Source organism: Eleginops maclovinus, chromosome 22 (genome assembly GCF_036324505.1).
Source record: "Eleginops maclovinus isolate JMC-PN-2008 ecotype Puerto Natales chromosome 22, JC_Emac_rtc_rv5, whole genome shotgun sequence".
Classification (NCBI taxonomy): domain Eukaryota; kingdom Metazoa; phylum Chordata; class Actinopteri; order Perciformes; family Eleginopidae; genus Eleginops; species Eleginops maclovinus.
Genome location: NC_086370.1, coordinates 10651923 through 10672365, shown reverse-complemented (window position 1 = coordinate 10672365; position 20443 = coordinate 10651923). Strand labels below are relative to the sequence as shown.

General features: G+C 47.6%; 2 protein-coding genes across 5 annotated transcripts in view; both read right to left on the bottom strand.

The window, feature by feature from the left end:
• The window catches only part of LOC134858437 (non-structural maintenance of chromosomes element 4 homolog A-like), a 65346-nt gene that overhangs the window by 21005 nt on the left and 23898 nt on the right, over window positions 1-20443 (bottom strand). The gene's annotated exons all lie outside the window — the stretch shown is intronic.
• LOC134858974 (E3 SUMO-protein ligase ZBED1-like) lies at window positions 6034-8434 on the bottom strand. Of its 2 annotated transcripts, XM_063875224.1 has the most exons (4): window positions 8365-8434; window positions 7032-7651; window positions 6597-6861; window positions 6034-6208 (listed from the first exon to the last, which is right to left on the bottom strand). In XM_063875224.1, exons 1-4 carry the CDS (start codon window positions 8423-8425, stop codon window positions 6183-6185), a joined length of 972 nt encoding a protein of 323 aa, XP_063731294.1. In that variant the 5' UTR covers window positions 8426-8434; the 3' UTR covers window positions 6034-6182. The 2 variants fall into 2 exon arrangements, with proteins under 2 accessions (XP_063731294.1, XP_063731293.1); XM_063875223.1 differs by lacking the exon at window positions 6034-6208 and having other exon boundaries at window positions 6395-6861.

Sequence of the window (20443 nt, the reverse complement as noted above, 5' to 3'; positions counted from 1 at the left end):
TAACTATTTCAAACCCCTATAGTTTTGCCTTTGGCCATCGCCAAATAGATTCCACTCTGAACACTTTGATGCTGGATTATGGCTTAAAAACAACCGAAATCGGGCAAGAAGGAGCAGTCTGCCAAGGGCGAACTCGCGGCGTCAACTGGCGGTGACTTCAACATGGCGATCTTGGCTAGTCAACTGGAAGAACACCGGAATCCTATCTCTGCGGATTTGAAGGATTTGAAGCCAAACTAGACTGCATTCATTCAATTAATTCGCTTGAATCCAACGCTAACGAACAAGACCGACGCATACAAAGTTTGGAATCGATGTGTGCAAAGCTAGCTGAGCATAATACCAAGCTACAAGATAAGCTCACAGACATCGCTTCTCGCAGCCGCCGTAACAATATCAGGATCGCTGGCCTACCTGACTCCATCGAAGGGCCTCAACCTTCCATCTTCTCCTCTGAGCTTCTGTCTGAGGTCCTTGGTGACGGCGTTCTTGAGTCACCACGGACAGAGCACACCGTACACTCTCCAACAAGCCAGGACCGGGTCAGAGACCGAGACCCGTGGTCATCAGGCTCCAGATGTAAACAGATGTATATGGCAGATATGTATAACATATCTACATATCTGCCATATACATCTGTTTTACGTAATAGATGCATCCGTCGACACCTCATTCAACATTGTAAAGCATTTAAATGACCGTACAGTGTATTTAAATACTTTCAATGTATTCCACATATGTATATATTGTCATGATCCTTGTTTCGTGTCTGTCATGTCCTTGTGTTGTGTTTTATTTTGAAATGTTTTCCCCTCTTGTGTCACTTGTGTATTTAGTCCCTGTTTCCCTTTTGTTTGTCGTTCGGTCGTCATTTCTTCCCTGATCTTGTCCATGTTACCTGCCTGTTCCTGTCGCCCTTCATGTCTGGAGCTAAGTGTTTTTCATGTCCTGTGTTCCCCTTGATTCGTGTGGTCGTCAGCAGCTTTTGAATAAAGCTCGCTTTTTGTTTTTGACCCTTACCTGCTTCCCCTGGATTTACTGCACTTGGGTCCTGTTTCCCTAACCCTGACAGAACGACCGAACCCAATATGGATCCAGCAGTATTTTTTGAGGATGCTCCTGTGGAGTTTTCCTACAACATTTTTTGTATTTATGGAGAGTGGAGGATTGCAGGTTCTAAAGAGGCTCAGGATGCAGCTCTTCTTCATGCACGCCGGGAATTGGCAGCTAAGCCATGGTTCGAGAACTCACTACCGGTCTATTTAAGGACATTTGTCAATTCCCCAGAAAGCCTGCACCCTTTCCTTAAACCTCGTGTCACAGCTATGACGCCTCCTGCAGCCAAGCCTCCTGCACCCACGCTTCCGGCTGAAGTTTTGGCCCTAGCAGCCGCGTACCCGTCTGTAGTTCCGGCCCTAGCAGCCATGTTTCCAGCTGCAGTCCGGCCGACTCCAGCCCCGCTTGTCCTGTCAGCGGCCCGGCCGACTCCAGCCCCTGCTGTCCTGTCGGCGGCCCGGCCGACTCCAGCCCCTGCTGTCCTGTCGGCGGCCCGGCCGACTCCAGCCTCGGCGGCCCGGCCGACTCCAGCCTCGGCGGCCCGGCCGACTCCAGCCTCGCCTGTCCTGTCGACTCCAGCCTCGACTCCGGCCTGGCCTGTCGACTCCAGCCTCGACTCCGGCCTGCCTGTCCAGTCGACTCCAGCCTCGACTCCGGCCTGGCCTGTCCAGTCGACTCCGGCCTCTCCGGTCCGGTCGACTCCAGCCTCGCCTGCCCTGTCGGCGGCCCTGTCGACTCCGGCCTCGCCTCTAGTCTCGCCTGTTCCTACTCCGTTGGGGGTCCCGCCGTCACCTGTTCCGATGGGGGTCTCACCAACTCCTGCTCCGAAGGGGGTCCCGCCATCAGCTGTTCCGATGGGGGTCCCGCCAACACCTGCTCCGTTTGGGGTCCCGCCGTCACCTGTTCCGCCGGGGGTCCCGCCAACTCCTCACCCCATCAAGTCGGTGGTCCCTCCGACACCTGTCCCTGTCCAGTCGGGGGCCCCGCCGACTCAAGCTCATGTCCTGCCGACTCTAGTTCATGTCCCGTCGGTGGTGCGGCCGGCCCCTGTACCTGCCTCTTCCGGGGTCCCGCTGACACCAGTACCACCCGGGTTCCCGCCAAAGCCATCTTCTGACTCTTCGGGGGTCCCGCTGATGCCAGTACCAACTGGGGTCCCGCCGACGACAGCTCATGTCCCGTCGGGGGTCCCGCCGACTGGTGCTCTTGTCTCCTCGGCGGCCCTGCCGCCTCCTGCTCCAGGTGCTCCTTACTTTCTTCCAGAGGCGTCTCGCCGTCCTACAGCCCGCCGTCCAGAGAAGTCTCGCTGTCCTACAGCCCGTCGTCCAGAGGCGTCTCGCCGCCTTCCAGGCCGTCGTCCAGAGGCATCTCGCCGCTTTCCAGGCCGTCCTCCGGAGCTGTCTCGCCGCCTTCCAGACCGTCCTCCGGAAGTTTCTCGCTGCCCTCTCGGAGCTATTCCGCTGTCCTCCAGGCCGCCCTCCGGAGCTGTCTCGCCACCTTCCAGGCCGCCCTCCGGAGCTGTCTCGCCGCCTTCCAGGCCGCCCTCCAGAACTGTCTCGCCGCCCTCCGGAGCTATTCCACTGACCTCCAGGTCGTCCTCCAGAGTTCCCTCGCTATGGTCTGTGCCCTTGCCTTCGCCCATGTCTCAATTGGTTGTATACATATATATTTTGTTTTTAAAGAATTGGTTGTATATATATATATATATATATATATAGAGGATAGGAAATCAAGCTGGAACTGAAATAAAAACTAAGTTCAACAAAAAAAGAAATGCAATATTTTACGGGGTTTAACAAATAAAATAAAAAGCTCAAAGGTCACCAAATTCAGAGAATCACCCTACTACTATCACTACAACAGATTGTTGTAAATGTGAAGAATTTCTGTTCACACATATTGTGACAGGCAGAGCTAGATTGTGTAAAATAAATCAATCAATCTGTACTTGTGACCAACTGTCACTAGTTGCACGTCTGTGGGTCATGACTAAGTAATGGGTCTTTTTATGCTCACACATGCATCCTTGTTCTCTGCCTTTCAGGGATGAGCACAACAATTTTTAATATTTAATGCACAAGGTTAAACCCAGGTTTTCCCAACCATCATTTGAATACAAATGACAGCAATAGGTCATGGATGGCTGCATGGATGGAGTTCTAGACTTCTCTTTTTCCCCCCTTTTATTATTCAAAGTCTTAAAATCAGTAAAAGCTTGAATTAAACTATAATGTGTTAACAAGAGTGATGTAGTCTACAAAGTAAATTCTCTTTTTAAGTAACACATCTAGGACTTCTGGTGGGGTAAAATGGAGTAGGCAGTGTGGAGTCTAGCTCCCGTGACTTTTATTCATTTACTATTTCAAACCCCTATAGTTTTGCCTTTGGCCATCGCCAAATAGATTCCACTCTGAACACTTTGATGCTGGATTATGGCTTAAAAACAACCGAAATCGGGCAAGAAGGAGCAGTCTGCCAAGGGCGAACTCGCGGCGTCAACTGGCGGTGACTTCAACATGGCGATCTTGGCTAGTCAACTGGAAGAACACCGGAATCCTATCTCTGCGGATTTGAAGGATTTGAAGCCAAACTAGACTGCATTCATTCAATTAATTCGCTTGAATCCAACGCTAACGAACAAGACCGACGCATACAAAGTTTGGAATCGATGTGTGCAAAGCTAGCTGAGCATAATACCAAGCTACAAGATAAGCTCACAGACATCGCTTCTCGCAGCCGCCGTAACAATATCAGGATCGCTGGCCTACCTGACTCCATCGAAGGGCCTTAACCTTCCATCTTCTCCTCTGAGCTTCTGTCTGAGGTCCTTGGTGACGGCGTTCTTGAGTCACCACGGACAGAGCACACCGTACACTCTCCAACAAGCCAGGACCGGGTCAGAGACCGAGACCCGTGGTCATCAGGCTCCAGATGTAAACAGATGTATATGGCAGATATGTATAACATATCTACATATCTGCCATATACATCTGTTTTACGTAATAGATGCATCCGTCGACACCTCATTCAACATTGTAAAGCATTTAAATGACCGTACAGTGTATTTAAATACTTTCAATGTATTCCACATATGTATATATTGTCATGATCCTTGTTTCGTGTCTGTCATGTCCTTGTGTTGTGTTTTATTTTGAAATGTTTTCCCCTCTTGTGTCACTTGTGTATTTAGTCCCTGTTTCCCTTTTGTTTGTCGTTCGGTCGTCATTTCTTCCCTGATCTTGTCCATGTTACCTGCCTGTTCCTGTCGCCCTTCATGTCTGGAGCTAAGTGTTTTTCATGTCCTGTGTTCCCCTTGATTCGTGTGGTCGTCAGCAGCTTTTGAATAAAGCTCGCTTTTTGTTTTTGACCCTTACCTGCTTCCCCTGGATTTACTGCACTTGGGTCCTGTTTCCCTAACCCTGACAGAACGACCGAACCCAATATGGATCCAGCAGTATTTTTTGAGGATGCTCCTGTGGAGTTTTCCTACAACATTTTTTGTATTTATGGAGAGTGGAGGATTGCAGGTTCTAAAGAGGCTCAGGATGCAGCTCTTCTTCATGCACGCCGGGAATTGGCAGCTAAGCCATGGTTCGAGAACTCACTACCGGTCTATTTAAGGACATTTGTCAATTCCCCAGAAAGCCTGCACCCTTTCCTTAAACCTCGTGTCACAGCTATGACGCCTCCTGCAGCCAAGCCTCCTGCACCCACGCTTCCGGCTGAAGTTTTGGCCCTAGCAGCCGCGTACCCGTCTGTAGTTCCGGCCCTAGCAGCCATGTTTCCAGCTGCAGTCCGGCCGACTCCAGCCCCGCTTGTCCTGTCAGCGGCCCGGCCGACTCCAGCCCCTGCTGTCCTGTCGGCGGCCCGGCCGACTCCAGCCTCGGCGGCCCGGCCGACTCCAGCCTCGCCTGTCCTGTCGACTCCAGCCTCGACTCCGGCCTGGCCTGTCCAGTCGACTCCAGCCTCGACTCCGGCCTGGCCTGTCCAGTCGACTCCGGCCTCTCCGGTCCGGTCGACTCCAGCCTCGCCTGCCCTGTCGGCGGCCCTGTCGACTCCGGCCTCGCCTCTAGTCTCGCCTGTTCCTACTCCGTTGGGGGTCCCGCCGTCACCTGTTCCTACTCCGTTGGGGGTCTCACCAACTCCTGCTCCGAAGGGGGTCCCGCCATCAGCTGTTCCGATGGGGGTCCCGCCAACACCTGCTCCGTTTGGGGTCCCGCCGTCACCTGTTCCGCCGGGGGTCCCGCCAACTCCTCACCCCATCAAGTCGGTGGTCCCTCCGACACCTGTCCCTGTCCAGTCGGGGGCCCCGCCGACTCAAGCTCATGTCCTGCCGACTCTAGTTCATGTCCCGTCGGTGGTGCGGCCGGCCCCTGTACCTGCCTCTTCCGGGGTCCCGCTGACACCAGTACCACCCGGGTTCCCGCCAAAGCCATCTTCTGACTCTTCGGGGGTCCCGCTGATGCCAGTACCAACTGGGGTCCCGCCGACGACAGCTCATGTCCCGTCGGGGGTCCCGCCGACTGGTGCTCTTGTCTCCTCGGCGGCCCTGCCGCCTCCTGCTCCAGGTGCTCCTTACTTTCTTCCAGAGGCGTCTCGCCGTCCTACAGCCCGCCGTCCAGAGAAGTCTCGCTGTCCTACAGCCCGTCGTCCAGAGGCGTCTCGCCGCCTTCCAGGCCGTCGTCCAGAGGCGTCTCGCCGCTTTCCAGGCCGTCCTCCGGAGCTGTCTCGCCGCCTTCCAGACCGTCCTCCGGAAGTTTCTCGCTGCCCTCTCGGAGCTATTCCGCTGTCCTCCAGGCCGCCCTCCGGACCTGTCTCGCCACCTTCCAGGCCGCCCTCCGGAGCTGTCTCGCCGCCTTCCAGGCCGCCCTCCAGAACTGTCTCGCCGCCCTCCGGAGCTATTCCACTGACCTCCAGGTAGGGCTGAACGATTTTAAGAAAAAATTGAAATTGCGATTTTTCTGGCAGAGATTGCGATTTCGATTTCTCCACGATTTTTTTTATTTAAACAAGTTTCAGTGTAACAACAAAGTGGAGCAAAAAAAGAAGTCTTACCTTAAAAGTAGTGCAAAATGGCTCAAAGGAGCTAGCTTATGAACCTCAACATCAGCAGCAGTTACAGATATTCAACCCGTGTATCCAGAAACCTGTGCTGCTTCAAATAAAGTGGCAAGAGGAAGTGAAATGTAAAGGTAGTAAAACTAAATAATAATAATAATAAAAAAAATACATTTTCCTCATCAACAAAAGATGTCCAACTGGTTACATTATTTAACATCTAGTCTGTAAACAAAAGATAAGTAAAAAAGAGTAAACACCTTTTTTAATGGAACAAAGACATGTCAGGGTAAGGTGCAGAAGAACAACAACAAAAATCAATAAATCTTCCCCTTCATCCCTTCAGAGATTTTTGGCCAAGAAAACCAACATGTCAACCTTTGCTGGCTTCAGACTTGCACGCTGACATGTGACAATATTGCCACTGGCACTGAACAGTCTCTCTGATGGTGCACTCATTGCTGGTATGCAAAGGTACTTACGAGCCAACTTGCTAAGCCATGGGAAGTTGACATTGTGCACTCTCCACCAGGCCAGTGGATCTTGCTCTCCATCAATGGTAGGAGTTATGAGGTAGTTGTCCAGTTCTGCTTTAATGGTATCCTCCAACTGCACAGTAGAGGAAGCAGGGACCGCCTTGGTCTTGAAAAAGCTGCCCAGTGACCGCTTTCGCTTTGTAGAGGTGGATGGTGGTTCTTCTTCTGCACTCAGGGGCATGGGATGGGTTGTGACACAAGCCCTCTGCTCCTGCAACACACAGTAATAAGAGGCATCAATGTTTTGCTATCAGTTGTGATTAAGACCAACGAGGCATTTTGTCTAAAAGTTTAAAATGTCAGTAGAGTATAGTTCAAAAATAAAAAACACAAATACAACTTTGTTTTATTTTGAAACAACAAAGAAAAAGGAAAGCTTACCTTTTGTGCCACCTGTTCCATTTCCATCTTCACTCTGTCTTTGATGTATGGGACATTCTCTTCACTTATGTAGCTCTTCTTGAATCTTGGATCAAGGAAGGATGTGATGTCCAAGAGCTCCTGTGTCACTGGGTCGCTGTATTTCTCTTCAATGTAGTGGAGGGCTCTTGATTTGATCTCCTTGGTGAGATTCGTGTCCTGGTCAGTTTCAGCAAGCGTTGCTGTTCTGAGGAGATGGAGCACTGGCTTCAGGTATGACACGCTTACGTAGTCCTCACCTGAGAGGGCGTCTGTGAACTCCTGAAGAGGACCGAGGGCATTGTTTACAGATTCAAGGACATCTGTGTCTTGCCAAGTGAGGACCAGGTGCCGCGTCTTCCTGTCTTCAGACAGAACCTGGCACAGTGCCTTGCTCTGCTCCAACACCCTCCCAATCATTTTCTGCCGGGAGCCCCATCGTGTCGGACATTCAGTGACCAGTGACTGTTGAGGTAGGTTCAAGTCTTGCTGTGCCTGTTTTAGTGCCGCCTTCTTCTTCCAGCTGTGAGTGAAGACCGCAACCAGCTGCTTGCAAAGTCCTGTGGCCCGTTTGATTCTTTGCTCATCTTTGACAGCATTTTCTGGGGGAAAACATTACATGTATTACAGTATGAAAAGCCATAAGGATAGCTCATAACACAATATTCATAACATACCATTGATTACATCTGTTGTCATGTATTTAGTTCAATGACGTTTTTTTAGCAGCAGACTTCAGGTGGTACTACCACAGTAAGTTATTGCCCATAAATTAATTTGTAATTGGTAATTAATGCACAAGCAATTAATATGCTTCTTAGATATTCCACTAAAAACCAAAAAATCATTTAATCCGTATAGTGGCATCAGCTGATGTTGCACCAGCCTGACATGTGCTACTACTAAAACACGTTAGCTGTTTATTGTACCAAAAACACGTTAGCTGTTTATTGTACCAAAAACACGCTAGCTGTTTATTGTACCAAAAACACGCTAGCTGTTTATTGTACCAAAAACACGCTAGCTGTTTATTGTACCAAAAACACGTTTCCCCCTCGCACCGAAACACACATTACATGGCCTCACTAATCCCTAATCCTTAAAACGTGCACACACATACAAAGTTTACCGATGAAAGGGTTCATTTTTCTCCCTAGGATAAACAGTATGTTAAAGTAGCATTGCGCTAACAGTTAGCTAACGACAGCTTGACAACAAACTTCTCGGCGCTTCGTCCCCAGATAATACGAACTCTCACACTTGTAGTAACCTTGTAAACATACACACTCGCACAAACACACATTCTTGTACTTACCAATTGCAAGATGCAGCCTGTGTCCGAAGCACTGCAGTCTGGTCCATTGGTTAAGTCCCATTGCTTTAACCATATTTGAAGCGTTGTCTGTTATTATGCACGTCTGGGCCTCTTCTTTTAGACCCCAGTTGGCCAAGCACTCCTTCAACCCCATGGCAATATTCTCCCCGGTATGGTCAGTGGGGAAGTATGCTTGAAATTGAATGACAAGCTACACACTGACTTGGGTGGCGAACACGTGATCTGGTCACGCGCAGCCTGCAGCTTTCTGATCGGTAGCTGACACAGAGCCTTGGGCATTCATGTGAAATTATTGACGAAATTATTATTATTAATATACACCAAGCAAAAACCGCAGCTTTGACGATCCCAAAATCGTGTTGTCTGAGATCGCGATTTTCGGTCCAAAACGATAGATCGTTCAGCCCTACCTCCAGGTCGTCCTCCAGAGTTCCCTCGCTATGGTCTGTGCCCTTGCCTTCGCCCATGTCTCCGGCCTCTGGAGTTCCCTCGACGTGGCCTCTGCCCATGTCTCCGGCCTCCGGAGTTCCCTCGACGTGGCCTCCGCCCATGTCTCCGGCCTCCGGAGTTCCCTTGCCACAAGGCCTGTCTCATGCTCTGCCTTGCCCCCGGGTCGTCCGCCCGAGACACCCTTCTCGTCCTCTGTCTTGCGCCCGGGTCGTCCGCCCCCCTTGCAATCTACGAGGATTATCCGTCTGAGATAGTGGAGCAGCGCAGGGAGTACCAAGAGGTGACGTCTGAACTTTATCAACGGGGCTTCAAGCCGGCACTGCTTTTCCCTGCGAGGCTTAACATCACACTAAAGGATGGAGCGAGGAAGAAACTTTCCTCCGTTTCTGAGGCCAAGGATTTTATTGCAGCCAACTGTTCTGGTACAGGCTCTCAAGCATCCTCCTCCGTCTGAATGCTGTGGTAACGGTAGCATAATACTGCTTGGTTACGCTAGCCCAGTTTACTAGCCCGCCGTGGCTACTTCAGTAACTTGTCTGACCTATTTGTTCAGTGGGTTTTAAGTACGGCGTGGACACGCAGACAGTGACGTGTTTTTGTTCACGGCTAGTAGTTATTTTCTTGGCCTGTTTTCATTGACTTGTTATATTTTCCTTTTTTCCTTCACTTGTTCTGTATGGGATAATATGGGGCTGGTTTACTGTTTAGATAGGGTATAGAACCCCGGAAGACTAGTGTTAGTGTAATTACAAGCGTTAGTGTAATTACATAGATCTGAGCCAGAGTGCTTGATTACGTTGTGTATTTTGGATTTAGCTCTAGGTATGGCCACATGGGTTTTTCTTTTCTTTTTTGTTATTATCATTACCATTAGTATTTTTCGTCGTCCTCTCCTCTTTCTCCTGTGTATGCAAGACAGTGTTTGTCCAGGTCAACTTCTCTTCGAGGAACTTCCTAGCTGGTTTCCGCCATGACAACGACAGGTAGGCTAGAGGAGTGCGCCTGGTTTCCTGGAATACTAAGGGCATGAACAACGCTACTAAAATGGGTAAGGTAATGACACGGCTGCAACATCTTAACGGAGATATCATATTCCTACAGGAAACTCATCTTAAATTCTCTGATACCCTTCGTATTAAGAGGGCATGGATGAGCCACTTGTTCCACTCAATTCTCTGGCAAAGCCAGAGGGGCAGCAATTATTATTCACAAGAATGTCAGATTTGAATTGACAAATTCAATATCAGATCCTAATGGTCGCTATGTCATAGTTTCGGGCATGCTACAGAACACACCAGTAATACTAGCTTCTATCTACGCTCCCAACTGGGATGATGATCATTTTTTTGTGAACCTCTTCGCTCGAATTCCCAATGCCGACAACCATCGTATTATTATGGCCGGGGACTGGAATTTGGTCATCGCTCACACAATCTACTCTCTACAAATCAGCCAAGGTAGTATTGCACAATGCATCACAATTAGGACTCTCAGACACCTGGAGACTTATTAACCCACAAAGTAGAGCCTTTTCCTTCTTCTCGCACAGGCACCACACTTTTTCAAGAATTGATTAATTTTTACTCAATAACAATTTGATTCATCGGGTCAATTCATGCGAATACCATCCTATAGCCATCTCAGATCATTCTCCCACCTCGATTGATATTAAGTTCCCTCTTGGTATGTCCTCGCCTCCATTATGGAAATTCAGTTCTCCCCTGCTGTCAGACAGTGAATTTAGAGACTATGTTTCCACTCAGATTTCTTCCTACATTGAAATTAATGACACTTCCGACGTTAGTTGCGGTCAGTGGCGGCTGGTGGAGTTTTCTCCAGGGGGAGCTATAACTATATATATTATTTTTTTAAAAGCACGCATACATGTACTAAGGTATCAAACGAGTGTGTTTACATAAATGAAAACAACAAAAACAACATTAAAGATAGATAGATAGAAGTGCAAAGAGAAACAAGTGCGATATATAGAGTATGTACTATATGCAGTTAAGAGTGATTATGTAAAGATAAGGGCAGTATAAAGAGGTGGGAATAATTGGCATAGTATAAACAGATGAAGTATGAACAAATATACAGATGTGCTATATTACTATACAGAGGGCCAATATACATATATAATAAATATCTATCTATCTATCTCTATATCTATCTCTCTATCTATCTCTAGATATATCTCTATATCTATATATTTAAATAATATATATCATATATAACATGGACAATACACATACTTTATGACAGAAGGCTGTGACGTCAGCCCCGCCGCCAAATCCAGCTGCATTCAGCTCGGGGCGCAGGAGAGGTGCGCCCCAACATCGTCCTATCTCTTGTATTGAAGAGGAGCTACTGCGCATGTACAACTTTTAACGAGAGTCTATGGGCAAAGATTCCTGCGCCCCAGGGCGGAAATACGTCACCAATCAGACAATGTCAACGAACGAAACAACTTTACTCATCATTAACTATGAAATATTTATCTTGCACATCTAAAAAAATATAAACATATATTTCGAATTATTTTTATTTTATTATTTAATTTTGATTTAATTTTTTTTATGTCTTATTCAAGGAAATGTGGTGGGAGGTGAGTGGTGGGGCGGCGCCCTAGCGCCCTCTATTGGCCAGCCGCCACTGGTTGCGGTATTCTTTGGGAGGCTCTTAAGGTCACTGTGCGGGTCATTTCGTACACTGCACGTAAGAGAAAAGATGAAAAGGCTTTCAGAAATCTGTGATGAGCTTCGCTTACTCGATGAAACATACTCCTCCTCTCCCTCTCTCTATAAGAAATGCCTCCTGCTACATTCAGAACACGATGTTCTGATGACAGGCATTGTTGAGAGACAACTGAGACAGTGTAGGCAGCGTTACTTTGAGCAGGGCGACAAGGCAGGTAGACTCCTAGCTCAACAGGCTCGTGCGGCCAGTGCGTCCAGATTGATTCCCCAAATCAGATTGTCCGACGGCAACCTTACTTCTAACCCAGCTGATATTAACAGGTCTTTCTTGGAATTTTACACCAATCTCTACACTTCGGAATGTCCCCGGATCCCCGCCATGACCCCCAATCCTCTCGACTCCTTAACATACCCCAAAATCAATGACAACATCGCTAGCGAATTGGGCAGCCCCATCTCCACCCTTGAGATACATGATGCAATAAAATCAATGCAAAGTGGGAAGTCTCCTGGCCCCGACGGCTATACAGTCGAATTTTATAAGACATATTCTTCCAAGTTAGCACCGATTTTGGCTAGAATGTACAATGACTCTCTCCCGTCTGGCCGATGGCCGGAAACTTTGTCCATTGCCTCTATATCCTTGCTTCTCAAGAAAGACAAAGATCCCACTTCATGTGGCAGTTACAGACCAATCTCACTGTTAAATGTGGACTGTAAGATACTGGCCAAAATACTGACTATCCGCCTCTAACGTGTACTGCCAGATATAATTTCATTGGACCAAACAGGCTTTATGGTGGGGAGACACTCATTTTTTATCACAAGGAGGTTGCTCAATATAATTTTCTCTCCTTCCTCTAACATCCCCGAAGTCATAGTGACACTTGACGCAGAGAAGGCCTTCGATAGGGTTGAATGGGGTTACTTATTTTTTATTCTTGATAAATTTGGTTTTCATTCCCAATTTATTTCCTGGAATAATCTCCTATATGCCTCTCCATCTGCCTCTGTACACACTAATGGCATTCGATCTCCCCCTTTCTCTCTCCAACGTGGTACGCGCCAGGGCTGTCCTCTTTCGCCGCTTTTGTTCAATATAGCCATTGAACCTCTCACCATCTGGCTCAGAAGCCATGATAGGTTTGAGGGGCATCACACGTCACGGCATGGTTCATAACTGTCTCTGTGTTGTCTTCACTGCAGTGTAACAACTGAAGCTATCCAACAAGTTAAACTCTGATGCAATAACCAGGAGTCTGTGTCGTAGTTAACATTTCACTGTTGTTTACTGAAGATTCCAGCATTACATGGCAGAGTGAAAACTGCAACAAAACAAAGTTTGACATTTTTTAACATAAAGTTCAGCTTCACATGAAGTCTTATGAAATATCCTTGTAAATACATGTAAATAAAAACGATCTTTTAAGACTATTATTACCTTCTCTTTCAACTTTAAACTTAACTTAATCTATCAATTATTTAACTTAACAATGAGTTTTACTTACGACTTTGCTTCTAGCATCTTTCACGGTCAGGAATTCTTAAGTATTAACTGTTTCCAACAGATAGGAACTGAGTAGGAAGTAACTGATGACAAGGCAGGAAGTGGTAAGGAAGTTACAGGAAATTGTATCAAAGTAAAAGTTTGTATTCTTTCTCAATGTGTCAAAATAAAAGTCAAAATATATCGCCCTAATGGCGACACACTCCCCGCTGTGACCACTGTGAGGTCACTATACTAGCATGAACATTACATTCAACTAAGATCTACAACTGAAACATCAGTTCTTATGAAGAAGCAAAACCGTTTCCGTCACTGGTCTAAGGTAAGTCTTTGGTTGGCCTTGGTTTGCTGTCTTTAGTTCCACCTTACGGACTCTTCCATCTGTTCCTGGAATAGCCTTTGTGACCACTGCCAAAGGCCAGTTGTTGCGGGCAGCTTGGTTGTCTTTGAGGAGGACGATGTCACCGTCTTGCAGGTTCTGGTGGGACCTTGTCCATTTCTTGCGGCTTTGTAAGGTTGACAGGTACACTTGTCTCCAACGGTTCCAGAACAAGTTGGATAATGCTTGTACTTGTCTCCACTGCTTCGTGAGGAGGTCTCTGCCTGTGAAGTCACCTGGAGGTGGTGGGACGCCCACTTTCTGCGTTAACAGCATCGATGGTGTGAGGATGAATGGATTCTCGGGATCATTCGATACTGGAACTAGTGGTCTTGCGTTCAGAATTGCTGTCACTTCTGCCATTAGTGTGCACAGAACATCATGAGTTAGGCGAGTGCTGTGTTCGCGGAGCGTCGAATCCAGGATTCTTCGGGCTAACCCAATGAGGCGCTCCCATGAACCCCCCATGTGTGAGGCATGAGGCGGGTTAAACACCCAGGAGCATCCTTGATGTTGCAGATACCTCTGCACTGTGCTGTCTGGTTGATCTGCACTCAGCCCAAGTTCTTTGCAAGCCCCAATGAAATTTGTGCCGCAGTCTGACCTCAGTTGTTTGGCTGGTCCTCTTATGGCAAAGAAACGCCTCAATGCGTTTATGCAGCTTGAGGTGTCCATTGAGGTAATCACCTCGATGTGAACTGCCCTGGAGCTCATGCAGCAGAATAGTATGGCCCAGCACTTGCTCTGAGGTTGTGTCCCTCTGGTGCGTCTGGTGGAGACGTGCCAGGGTCCGAAGACATCCAGTCCCACATACGTGAAGGGAGGGCAGGTTGTAAGGCGTTCTGTGGGCAAATCTGCCATTTTTTGTTCCTGCATCCGTCCTCTAAGTCTGCGACAGGTGATGCACTTGTGAATAGTTGAGTTAACGAGCCGCTTGCCTCCCAGGATCCAGAGCCCAGCAGCTCGTACAGCACCTTCTGTTAACTGGCGACCCTGATGCTTTACTTGGGCATGGTGGTATCTGGTGAGAAGCAAGGACACATGGTGTTCTTTTGGGAGAATGACAGGGTTCTTTTGTTCAATGGACACATCTGCATTCTTCAGTCTGCCTCCAAGGCAGAGGAGGTCATCCTGTAAGACTGGGTTGAGAGAGCGTAGGCAGCTGCTTAACGGAACTTGCTTTCCTCTCTCCAGAGCTTCAAATTCCTTCACAAAGGTATTCCTCTGAACAGCTCTGATGATGACTTCTCTTGCTTGGGAAAGCTCATCCACTGAACGAGGTAAGTCACAGTGATGCCATCCCTTGCACTTGCCTGTCGGAGTGCTGAAGGATCTCCCTATATGAATAAGGAGTGCGATGGCTCGTTGGAGAGTGTCGAATGTGGAGAACCTTTCAAAGCGCTCTGTGCTGAGAACTTTCCCTTGTAGATCAGTAATGTAGCTCTTCACCGCTGGACGGACCTCTGCATCTGACTCTGGTGAGACTATGCTGAATGACTGAGGTATGACTGAGGCAGGGTCTGGCTGAACAGAGGGCTTGCGCAGGAAGGTTGGTCCGTTGAACCACATTGTCTTTGTGAGGTGTGTGCTGCTGGGACCGACCGCGACGCCAGGTCGGCCGGATTGTCTTCGGTGTTCACGTAGTGCCATTGTTCAGGGATGGTAGACTGGCGTATACGCTGGACCCGATTATGGACGTACACATAGAACCGTCTGGACTGGTTGTAAATGTATCTAAGGACAACTTTGCTATCAGTGTAGAACTTTGTGGCATCCAGCTTTAGATCCAGTTCATCCTGAATCAGCTCAGCTATTTCCACTGCTAAGACTGCTGCACACAGTTCAAGTCTGGGAATGGTCGGGGTCTGATTGAGGGGGCAAGTTTTGGCTTTTGCCATGACAAATCCCACGTCTACTGTGTCTTCTTGGATGGCTTTCAGGTAGGCTACGGCACCAATGGCCTTCACAGATGCATCGCTAAAGACGTGGAGTTCTACTCGCTCAGCCTTGGCTGGGCAGATGCCTGTGTACATCCTAGGTATATGAAAGTGCCTCAAGTCTTGAAGCGAGTTTCTCCAAGCTTCCCACTTGCCTAACTTATCTTCAGGCAATGGGGTGTCCCACTCCGATGTCTCAGAATTCAACTCTCTGAGAAGGCCCCTGCCTTGGATCGTAACAGGAGCCAGAAACCCTAAAGGGTCGAAGACACTGTTCACCATTGAAAGAACCCCTCGACGGGTGAATGGTTTGGTGTCGGTTGACACAGAGAAGGTGAATGTGTCACTTGCTATTTCCCACAGGAGCCCCAAGCTGCGTTGGGTGGGTGACTCATCTCCACTGAGGTCTACATCCCTTTTGGCTTGTACGCAGTCCTCACTTGGGAAGGCTTCCAAGACAGCCTGACTGTTTGAGACAAATTTGTGGAGCCTCAAGTTAGACTCAGCAAGTGAGGCTTGAGTCCTATGAAGCAGCCCAATAGCCTCTGCATCGGTTGGGACAGAACAGAGGCCGTCATCAACATAAAAGTGCCGTTCGACGAAGTTGACTGTGTCTGTTCCATATTTTTCTGCGCCATCTCTGATGGCTCTTCTGAGCCCATAGATCGACACTGCAGGAGATGGGCTGTTCCCGAAAACATGAACTTTCATTCTGTAGTCAATGACCTCGTTGGCTACGTTGTTGTCCTTGAACCATAAGAATCGCAGGTAGTTTCTGTGCTTTTCGTCACAAGGAAGCAGTAAAACATTTGTTGAATGTCTGCCATCACAGCGACCTTGTCCTTTCGGAACCGCATGAGCACTCCTAGAAGGGTGTTGTTCAGATCCGGTCCAGTCAAGAGCACGTTATTCAAGGAGATCCCAGACTGTTGGGCACTTGAATCAAACACTACCCTGATTTGATCGGGTTTCTGTGGGTGATACACGGCAAAGCTTGGTAAATACCAGCACTCTTCTTCTCTTAGCTCTGGTGCCACCTCAGCATGGTTGTTTTTCAGCAGTTTACCCATAAATTCCACGTATTGCTGTTGCATTTCTGGCTTTCTTTTGAATTGGCGTTGGAGTGAGCCAAACCGCTTGAGTGCTTGCTCGCGGTTGTTGGGAAGCTGTTGCCTAGGTAGTCTGAACGGCAATGGAGCAACCCAGCTGTGTGAATCGTTTCTGTAGACGTCTTTGTCCATCATTTTGAGGAAAGTTTCATCTTCGATTGAAGGTGCTAGCTTATTGTCCTGTTCCGTGCAGTCAAACACATTTTGACCCAGGACTGTGTTCCTTAGCTCTGGGTGGTAAGGCACTGTTTCCTGGCAGTCTGTCGTGAAGTTCCTCTTTAATGTGCAAAAGGCTTGTGCATGGCTGGAAGAGTGAGGGCCGATGACAGTCGACCATGGCCGTCCGGAAGGAACTGACGTTCGGCTTGTGTGTGCTCCCTAGACAGACTTCTCCGACCAGCACCCAGCCTAAGTCAAGGCGTTGTGCGAAGGGTGCATTGGCGGGGCCATTTATTTGTTCCCTTACTTTGTGTGCTCTGATTGCGTCTCTCCCTAGCAGCAGGAGGATTTCAGCAGTGGGGTCCAGCTTTGGGATGTGTTCTGCTACCTTTGACAGGTGAGGCTGATGCAGAGCGGCATTTGGTGTGGGAATTTCAGACCGATTATCAGGTAAGTCATTACACTCAGTGAGTGGTGGTAAGGGAATCCTAACTTTTCCATTGAGGGACTCCACGATAAAATCTGATGCCCTTCTGCCGAAAGTGTCTACTATACCAGAACATGTTTTCAGTTGGTAAGGATATGGCTTAGTGTGGATGTCAAACTTGTCAAAGAAACTGGACTTGGCCAACGATCGGTTGCTTTGGTCGTCTAACACGACGTAGGCCTTGATGGCTTCCTCTGGGTGGTCTTTCTGGTACACTCTTGCCAGGCATATCTTGGAGCATGACCGTCCGACTTGTCCTGTACCACATACTGCTGTGCAGCTTGCGCTAACCTCACTGGTGTCGTTTACCTCTTCTCCCTCCCCGCCATGCTGTGGCGAGGTCAGAGGAGTCGTGAGGTGCGGTGCTGGTCCTGGGTGCATAGCTGAGATATGTCGGGTGCTGTCACACTCAAAACACTTAACAATTGTAGTGCAGTCCTTTGCCATATGGTTGGTTGAGCTACAGCACTTAAAGCAGATTCCGTTTTCTTTCAGAAATACCTTTCTGTCATCAAGAGTTTCGGCTCTGAAGGCTTTGCACTTCTTCAGTGGGTGGGGTTTTGCATGTATTGGGCAGATCTTACTCGGATCACTAGAGACATTTGACTCTGTGGGAGTGACATTGATCTTGTGAACTGCAATGGGTTTCTTGAAGGTTTTAGGAAAGGCACCTTCAGCTCTGACAGATGACATTGTGGTGGTATTTAAAAAGGCAAAGCTAGGGTCATTTCTCTTCTTGCCTCATAGCATATGAGTTTCGTGAAGTAATCAAACGGTGGGAACCGTCCTCCATTTGCTTCTTTATACTTAGAACCGGCCGAGATCCATTTTTCCTGGAGTCCATAAGGCAGCTTGGTCACTATGGGTTCAATTCCGCGTGTCGTGTCCAGGTAAGACAGGCCTGGTAAGTAGCCATCTTCTTTAGCACACTGCACTTCCATAAGCAGGTCAGCTAGCTCTCGTAGCTTCAGATTTTCCTTGGCTGAGACTCTGGGAAATGCATCCAGTCGGGTAAAGAGGGCCTTTTCAATCACCTCTGGGGCTGCATAACACTCCTGAAGACGTTCCCAAGCTTTCCCCAGTGCTATTTGTGGACTTGCTATGTGCACTGCACGGAGACGTTTCACCTGGTTGCTGGACTCTTTTCCAAGCCATCGCGTCATCAAGTCCAATTCCTCAGTGGCTGTGAGACCAAGTCCTTGAGTGGCATTTTTGTATGATGACAGCCAAGCACGATAATTTTCAGGTTTATCATCAAACTCGTACAAACTTGTATTCACTAGGTCACGCCGAGCTAAATATTGTGCCAGGTGTTCAGTTGCAGGCATACTTTGAGTATTTGTTGGCTGGGGGTTGAAGGATGGAGCTCCAATATTCAAGTCACTGATCTGCGAGGTAAGAGTCTTGGGAATAACCCGCGGACCTTCTCGGGTAAATGGATTCTGGCTGACTGACTCTTTGGCTGCTGGTGGCGCATAGTCTAAGTCATAGTCTGTAAAATCCACATTGTTTGTGCTGTCGTATGAAAAAACAGGCGGCTGATGGCGTGAAACAAAGGGGTTGTTCGGGCTATAACTGAGAGTGGCATAGGTAATTGGTTGAGTTGGTGGCGAACTAGCCTTCATGGCTGTTTGTTGGACGGAGTTAGTGGAATGGAAGTGAGTTTGGATGTATTCACTTGTCCGTTCAAGTTTGCTTTGTTCTGTTGAATTTGTTTCATCCAGCACAATATAATTGTTGCTTCCTGAAACTGCTGATTCCCAGACAGCTGCTACGGCTTCAGCTTCTGCTGCTTCACGGCAGATGGCTAGTGTTTCAGCCTCAGTCTCTTTTTTCACTTTTTCTATCCTAGCTTTGGCTTCTTGCTCAGCATATTCGGCACGCACTTTAGTAGCTGCTGCTTTTGCTCGTGCACGAAGTAAAGCATTGGTTGATGAGGCAGATGAATGAAAGCTGCTTCCACTTTTTCTTGATTTATTAGATGTAGTTTCCATCTTGACTCGTTATTCAATGCTAACTTCTCAGTCTTTTCACTGTGTTGTCTTCACTGCAGTGTAACAACTGAAGCTATCCAACAAGTTAAACTCTGATGCAATAACCAGGAGTCTGTGTCGTAGTTAACATTTCACTGTTGTTTACTGAAGATTCCAGCATTACATGGCAGAGTGAAAACTGCAACAAAACAAAGTTTGACATTTTTTAACATAAAGTTCAGCTTCACATGAAGTCTTATGAAATATCCTTGTAAATACATGTAAATAAAAACGATCTTTTAAGACTATTATTACCTTCTCTTTCAACTTTAAACTTAACTTAATCTATCAATTATTTAACTTAACAATGAGTTTTACTTACGACTTTGCTTCTAGCATCTTTCACGGTCAGGAATTCTTAAGTATTAACTGTTTCCAACAGATAGGAACTGAGTAGGAAGTAACTGATGACAAGGCAGGAAGTGGTAAGGAAGTTACAGGAAATTGTATCAAAGTAAAAGTTTGTATTCTTTCTCAATGTGTCAAAATAAAAGTCAAAATATATCGCCCTAATGGCGACACAGTCTCTCTACGCTGATGACCTTCTTCTTATGATCTCAAACCCCTTATCCTCCCCCCCATACTGTCGATTTTAGATCAATTTGGCCGTGTATCAGGTTACAAACTAAACATTCAAAAGAGCAAAGTATATTTTTGTAAATAAAATGGCAAAGGCACTTCCCCAATCCATATTCCCCTTTAAAAGTGTTGTGGAGGGATTCACATACCTGGGGGTGTTTGTTGCAAGCTCTTTTAAAGACCTGTTCCCTAAAACCTTTCAGCCATTACTAGATAAATGCAAAGCTGATACGTCTAGGTGGGCCTCCCTTCCCCTGTCTCTTGCGGGTCGCGTCAACCTTATAAAGATGGTCATCCTGCCAGAGTTTCTTTACCTTTTCCAACACATCCCAGTGTGCATCAATACATCTTTTTTCACTGATCTTGATAAGCAGTTGACTGCGTTCATCTGGAATAACAAGCCTGCGCGTATTAGAAGGTTGTGTTTCCAACTCACTAAATCAGAAGGGGGCCTGGCGCTCCCCAACTTTCGCCACTATTTCTGGGCCTCTAATATTAACAAACTTCTCTATTGGACTAACTGTAAACTTTCAGGCCCATGCCCACCTTGGGTACATATCGAGTTGTCAACTTCTGCTTCTTAACACTATAATCTGCTCTCAGCTCCCTGTAGCGACCCATAAACATTTGAGTAACCCAATTATTACTAGCACCATCAGCATTTGGCTCCAATTCAGGAAACAGCACGGGTTACATAGAGCTTTGGTTCATGCCCCAATTTC

Bases quoted from the DNA above. Each gene is read 5' to 3' on its own strand.
- LOC134858974 (XM_063875223.1), bottom strand. From the start codon at position 8,425: ATGGGACTTAACCAATGGACCAGACTGCAGTGCTTCGGACACAGGCTG. The intron at 7,652-8,364 runs GTAAGTACAAGA...GTTTTCCCCCAG, and splicing joins CAGGCTGCATCTTGCAATTG to AAAATGCTGTCAAAGATGAG. The intron at 6,862-7,031 runs GTAAGCTTTCCT...TGTGTGTTGCAG, and splicing joins TGGAACAGGTGGCACAAAAG to GAGCAGAGGGCTTGTGTCAC.